Source organism: Etheostoma spectabile, chromosome 12 (genome assembly GCF_008692095.1).
Source record: "Etheostoma spectabile isolate EspeVRDwgs_2016 chromosome 12, UIUC_Espe_1.0, whole genome shotgun sequence".
Taxonomy (NCBI): domain Eukaryota; kingdom Metazoa; phylum Chordata; class Actinopteri; order Perciformes; family Percidae; genus Etheostoma; species Etheostoma spectabile.
Window position 1 is genome coordinate 27,037,326 of NC_045744.1, and position 7,143 is coordinate 27,044,468.

The 7,143-nt window shown below is 41.7% G+C and overlaps 1 protein-coding gene across 1 annotated transcript in view; it reads left to right on the forward strand.

Moving 5' to 3' along the window:
- Positions 1-83: 83 nt before the first annotated feature.
- dipk1aa (divergent protein kinase domain 1Aa) overlaps positions 84-7,143 on the forward strand; it is a 13,655-nt gene continuing 6,595 nt past the window's right edge. Inside the window, exon 1 of the mRNA XM_032530559.1 lies at positions 84-621. Coding sequence (XP_032386450.1) covers positions 568-621 — 54 coding nt within the window. The 5' untranslated portion in view covers positions 84-567. The remainder of the gene's footprint in view (positions 622-7,143) is intronic.

Below are 7,143 nucleotides of genomic sequence, written 5' to 3' on the forward strand. Positions count from 1 at the left end.
ATCATGGAGGGGAAAGTGGGATGCCATTTAAACAATGGGCTTTAATTGTGAAAGAGTACCGGAAGTGTGTTATGCTCATGCTTTCTGGCTTGACCCGGTCGTAGCTTCAGAGTTCAGCGACCACACAATACTCTTAAAGACTCGTCGATATCAGCGCACCGGCAAACCCACGCTCACGCAGATTTCATTGTCATTTTGGTTGGCAACCTGAAAACGTAAAATGTTTTATTAGAAGATTAACAAGCTGCGCCTGCGCCGTGATACTACGTTTTTTTTCTTTTTTTCTTCATGCAGCTTGAGGTATGTCGCTTTGCTTGAAAACCAGCAGCCGCAGCAAAGAGCAGAGGCGCAGGCAAAGTGCACTATCGGAGCATTTCACCCGGACAAGAGCAAACGGACAGCCCAGGGCCGTGGATCACAGTGGGGCTCTAATCTGCTAACATGCAGCCGGTCCTGCCGGTTCTGTAAACCGGACGAGTCGCTTTACGTGGAAGACGCTCTCTCTCTCGTGAATTTTGGATGATCTCCCGCAGCCAGGTCCACGTATTGAGATGATCTATTTTTGTGATGGCGAAGGGTCTGTTTCCACGGGCCTGGGTGAAAAAGTCTTTTTACTTCCAGGTAATATCGATGTTCGACAATTGCTCTGTAAAGCTGTGTGTTGTCGTAGACTACGCGATGTGTTTGCATTGACTGCGAACCTGTTGTGTGGAGGCTATGTGGGTCGTCAGGGTGTCACATCGGACTGACAGCTGCGTGGCAGCAGCTCCGCGGGCTGCTCTGATGGGAATCCTAGGCGGTTTCAAAATACCTGAAGAATGTGACTGCTGATGAAATATTAGGTTGGCAGTCTTTCTGCTGATCCATAATGGATGGACAGAGCACAGCACAGGCCTGCCACTCAGAGTGTGTGTACCATGTGAGGAGAAATTGGTAATCCATGCAAATATTTATAACCCAGGTCAAGGAGGGATCTCTGTTGGATCATTTCACCTCACATTATTTAAAGCTCCTCACATTGGACTGAACATATGTATAGACTTCCATTCATGGCTCAAAGTGGTTTCATCACCTCCCATAGTGCCTGAGCAGCAGTAGTCAAAGTGGTTGGATAAGAAGATTGAAGCTTCTCATTTGGGCCAGTGGCTTTCTGCCAGCAACTACTCCCGGTCCCAGTACAGTGGGAGCTTATAAAAGAGGAAGAGAATACAGGGTTGTATTGGCTCTAGGGAAGAGTAAACACCATACAGAGCAGTCAGCTTATCACCACTTGGCATGAACTATAGTTGAGTTCAGGAGATGAAATAAGATGGTAGACTTTATTTAATCTGGCTTCACCCAATATCTACACCAGTACTTCCTGCGGCCTCATCGTGGGATGGTTAATTTGACTAGATCAGCCACAATAAAGCCATATTTCAATCTTTACTTGTGATAATAGTTTATATTCCACATTGTCACACACACCAAACACTGTGTGCAGAAGTGGTTTCTATTAGCCCCGAGGGGATCCCTAGACACAGAAAAGTATGCGTATATGTTTTTGTGTAATTTGTTAGGGATGCTTATGTTCCTGTTTTGGTGCAGTTTGTTTGTACAAGGAGAGGGACAGTTGTGGATATGTACATTCACTGTGCATTTTGTAGCCTACTGAGCAAACTTCCAAGTCAATTAGTGCCTTCATATTTAGGAAAAAGGTCAACACACCAACATAATGCAAACTTTGGCTGATACCAAATCTAAAAAAAAACCTCTTGTTAAGGGACCTGCTGGCAAAGACAGGGTGTCTATGGTTGTTAAATGACATGGTGTGTGGTTTGCATCTAGGTTCCAAGAAGCAAGTCTACAGGGTTATTATAAGGATTACTTTGCAGAGTAAACCCCAGAATGTTTTTTTTTTTTCTTCATCGGTCTAAGTTCCAGATTTAAAGGGGTTCCAGGTTTTAGTTGTACTAGTCTTGTATTATCAGCTCTATCTCCACGGTGCTATGGAGTAAGGTCTGGCTAGATACATCTATCTGGGATAGGAGAAAAAATGCTCTGGGCTGTTTGCATTTCTTTTAACCAATCACAATCATTGTTCGTGGTACTAAGCTCCGCAGGCAGAGTGGTTGACTCTGCAGATCGGGAAGGAATTTGTTTTGGTGGAACATTTGTACTCAAAATAAAACGCCAGGACGAGAAGTGAGTATTTTTGCCATCTCTGCCCAGCTGCAGTGAGCAGACTGTAGGAAGTCAATACTTCATGAGGGTTAATGCGCGGTAACTGAACCTGAACTGTTGACAGCTGGTAACCTTACAGTTTGCACCACTGCCTTTGTTCTATGTGGACCATGCAGATTTAACTCAACTCTAACAGTCTTCCTGCCTGCACTACTAATGACCAGCTCCCATTCATCATCAGCATCCAGAGATGGCAAAAGTCCTTACTTCCCATACTCAAGTAGAAGTACAGATACTTGTGTTTAGAAATACTCTGGTAAAAGTAGAAGTATTGATTTAACTTCCTTACTCAAGTAAAAGTAACAAAGTACAGGCTTGGAAATTGTAAAAGTATGCTTGCGAATGACAACCATTTTTTATGTAAAGCTACCTGGACCACACAAATGTTACTAGAGAACAAGCTGAGAAGCTAGTCATTCTTGATGCCTATTATGTCAAACATCTCTCTCAGATAAGGCCGAGGATGACTGAGAATGTCTTGCTGCTTGTCTGCCCAATATCTGGGATCTCCGTTTTCTTTATTTTCAATCACGTCGCCATCCATGCTACTATGCGCGCCATCAAGCCGCAATGATTTGCCAGAACTGAAGGCCGCCGAACCTGTCGAGTCATCTTGTAGTGGTGCGTCATGTGCAACGTACAGTACTGTATATTCCCATCCAACTAGATTGAATTCGGTATTGATGATGCAAAAAATAACGGTATGTCCACTGAAATTATTTGAAACTAAGGTAACAAGACAATTCTGTAAAATGTAAGGAGTAGAAAGTCAGCACAAAAATAAATAGTAAATTAAAAATACCTGAAAAATCTACTTGAGTACAGTAACAAAGTACTTGTACTTTATTACTTCCCATCTCTATCAGCCTTAGCTGTGTTGCATATTAAGGACATGTTTGCCTTTCCATTTAGCAGGATATATATTTAACTTTATTCTCTTCTTTAAAGCAACACTAGAGAACTTTTTCCGCTTTGGTCCCCCTACAGGTTGGAAGTAGAATTGTCCATTACATTACATTGTCCAGTTTTCGAACTACAGATCCGCTGCTTGATCTGGTAAACTTGCATAATGCAGACTGATCTCATGAAATAGCGTTTGTATGACACGCCAATTTGTAAGCCATTATTTGCGTGTTATCAAGAAGTATACTTCACTTTTCAGCGCGTTTTATCATTTGGCCACCATTGACTTATATTACTTTGGGATAGCGTGTGAATTTACGCCGTAGCGTGTAGTATGAAAGGGCGAAAATCCGCGTGTCCCTCGTGTCACGTTTCCTTTGTGTCCCAGTTGTCACGTTTACTAAAGCCAATCCCTTTCTTCATTTCCTAAACTCAACCGCGTGTCACGTTTCCTAATCTCAACCGTCGGTTTCTTTTTTTTTACTAAAGCTAACTTTGTTCTTCTTTTCCTAAACCCAACTCGTGTGTAACTCAACCGTTGCTTTCTTCTTGCGTTAACACGGTGAGGGGCGTGTACAGTGTGTTTACCCGCTGTATACAGTAGTGTAGGGCCTGCACTCGGATAGCTCAGAATGCGTACAGATAACACCCCACTTGGCTTAAGAAAGTCGGCGTGTATATTTATGTGAAGTCATGTTGCATTATGTTATGTAATGGACAAATCCACTTCCAACCTACAGGGGGGCCAAAGGGGGGAAAAGTGTTCTATAGAAGTATAATATTTCTATTCCTTTTTTGTTATTGATTTACCTTTTCTTACCCATTTCCATCTCTGGGTCATTTTACATTTGCAGAACAGTTTTACAGTACGCTAGTTACTACAGAGTAGTTGTCAATTATAAAATGAATCACCAACTATTTTAATATCGATTAATCGGTTTGAGTCCTTTTTTTTCCCCCCCCAAAGGACTCAAATTGATTAATCATCATTGAAATTCAGATTTATTTATTTAGTTTTAGTTTTGTTTCTCCTCTGTTACAGTAAAATCTTTGAGTTGTTGACAAAATGAGACATTTGAGGACGTAATCTTGCACTTTTGGTCTGATCTTCGTTTTTAACCATTTTCTGACATGGTCAGCCACATCCATTAATCCAGACTATAATCAACAGATTATTCAACAATGAAAATAATCATTAGTTGCTGCAGCCCTTCTACAGTACTAGATAGATAGATAGATAGATAGATAGATAGATAGATAGGAATTCACAATGTATCACAATATCATGCTTTGTATTACACATAGTATTCCACAGCTTTTGTGACACTTCAATCCCCTGTGTGGGTTCAGATTAATTAGATCTAATGTTATTTTAGCTAAGACAAACATATTAGGCTCCAAGGAGGAGGAGACAGTGTAGAGGACCACAGGGAGTAGGTGACAGATTCAGTGCTTTGTTGCTCCGGTTTATAACTCTGAGTCTTCATCGTGTGTTTGCACAGACATACAGAGACACACCTCCACACAGGCATCTCTCACGCAGGACTTCTACATACCATATTGTCTGTGTGGGTTTCACGCACATACATTTTCTACATAGCACCTGCATGCATACCAAAGGAGTCCGATCTGATAGTGGTGTGTGGATGACTCCCCTGATGACTCCTGTTCCCTCCCTGGAGGCCCACTATCTGTTTGTTCATCTCTTCAGGACACAGAGACTACAGATCTAATATGAAGCTGCTGTTTGTGGACCGTTTGGTAAAATGCACCAAAGGGAATGGGAGGCAGGAAGATTCTTGTTTTCCTCTATCCTCCCTGTGCTTTTCTCTGAAGTCTGTAGCTCAATGTGGGGATGTGTTGCATATTTTGTGTGAACAGATTCCATGATAAAGCTCATTGTTTTTTTTGGTTTTTTTTCAAGTTCAAAACACAAAGAAGCTGTATGCCTTTAATCTTAAAATAATTTATCAAGGTATAGACCGTTTGTGAATGTGGATTGGATGCTTTTATTTGTGCTGCACTTTGGATGGACACAAAACACAACTAGAACTGCAAGCAGTTTAGGGGGGTAAGCCTCATCGCGCCAGTTGCCCCGACGTGGGTCGACCCCTGCGACCCAGGGAGCGCGCGAAAGCGGAACCCAGAGCGTAACGTGGGGAGGCAAACGTCAGGAAATATCGAGAGGTGTGAGCCGCAAGGTGGGCGGTACAGTGCCGTTGCAAATATCCCAGAACCCCAAAGGATTTTTGACAACCTCTGGTCAGTTTCATTTCATCTTCTATAAAAGCTTGTAACACATCAACCCACTTGTCCATAGTCAATTTATGAACATTATTTATTTTCAGGAAAAACTGGGCCGTTAGAATATTTGTGCTGCAGTGAGGTCACTTGTTAAAATGGTTGTAGAACCATAAAGACCAAAAATTAAAATGGAACATAAATCTCACAGATATATATATATATATATAGAGAGAGAGATATATAGAGATATAGAGATATAGATTTCTCACACACACACACAGGAATGCCAAACAAGCGTTTGTGTTGTCTAAATCAGTTCTATATATTTGGAGTCCTCCAGTGCAAAAATAAACATATTGACTATCTTGACAATCTTGCATGTAACAGTACAGATTAATTGCACAAATACCCCAAAGAACTCTGGATTGTTAGGCTGGATGCAAAACCTTCTGTAAGGGATAGGAAGACAACAAAGACAGCAGCAGATGCTCCAAAGGGCCGAATGTTTCTACTAGTTATAATTATAAGGGGTAAAAGGGCAGACGTAAAGTTTTCTAATGTGCGATGGATAATGTGGGAGTTGCAGACAAAAACACATTTGACGTCAGTATAGCGCCACCTAGTGGTCTACATGTGTTATTGTTAGTAAGTGAGGTCAATTATCCATTGTAGATCTACCGTGTCTAAAGTTGTTTACTGTAAGCAGTGAATCCAAACATGGGTCCCATAGGTCACGACCACTAGGGGGGGGGGGGGCGCTCCGGAGTGGCCCTAGATGGTACACTCCAAGTTTAGTAAAAAAATCAAATGTGGCGTTCCTGAGATATAAAGTTTTTGTTCTTGTAGCGCCCCCTAGTGGCCAATTTTGGCTCAGATATGGCAACGTTTTTATAGTTAGCTACACAAATTTATTTGTGCATAGAATGCGCAATTTGTCTCCTATAAAAATTCTTTTGATGAGCGTTTGTCAGGTCGGTCTGGAGATGCTACCTGCCAAGTTTCATGCAGATTGGTTTAGGGGCAGATCAAAAAAGTGATAAATCACATTTGTCATGCATTGAAAAATGGGTGTGGCCTGTATCAGGAGATTCAGCTGGATTCAGGAAACGCGTGGATGTCTCTGCTATAGCGGCACCTAGTGGTGGAATGTATTTTGTCCAACGTTAGTGCAGAGTTGTAGACCAGTCCTGAAAATGTGTACGGTTTAGGCTGTAGCGGGAGTTTTATCAATGGAAGAATAATAATCTTTACAAAAACAACAGGGTTCCACAGCCTCGGGCTTGGACCCTTAAAAACAGATCTTTTGTCCAGGCCAGAGCTGTTTACCAAGTGTAGTAGTCACAGCACATCAAAGATTGAAAAAAGAAAAGAAAAAAAGAAGGGGGAAAAAAGGCTTTTACTCGGTCCCTGCCTCACTGGGTGCATATTTTGTTGGGATTTGGAAACTGTGCTGAAGCTATATTGAGAGAAACCGCACGCTGCCAAACATACCCAACCTAAGCCGTTCCTGCCATGCGATCAGAGTGAGAATCAGAATCCCTTTTTCCTCCCAGAGGCCCTTGGAGAAAAACTCACTGCCGTTTTGTTTTAGTCAAAGTCACATACTGTGTCTCACATAGCAAATCTGACCTAAATTCTTTTCCACTGCGCTTTCCAACAACTTACTTCTTCTTCTTTTTATTTATTTTTTTTGCATTGCAGTAGTCATTAACTTCCAGGGGTGGAAATAACGAATAACATTTACTTTTGTTGCTATAACAAATCTGTTTTTTT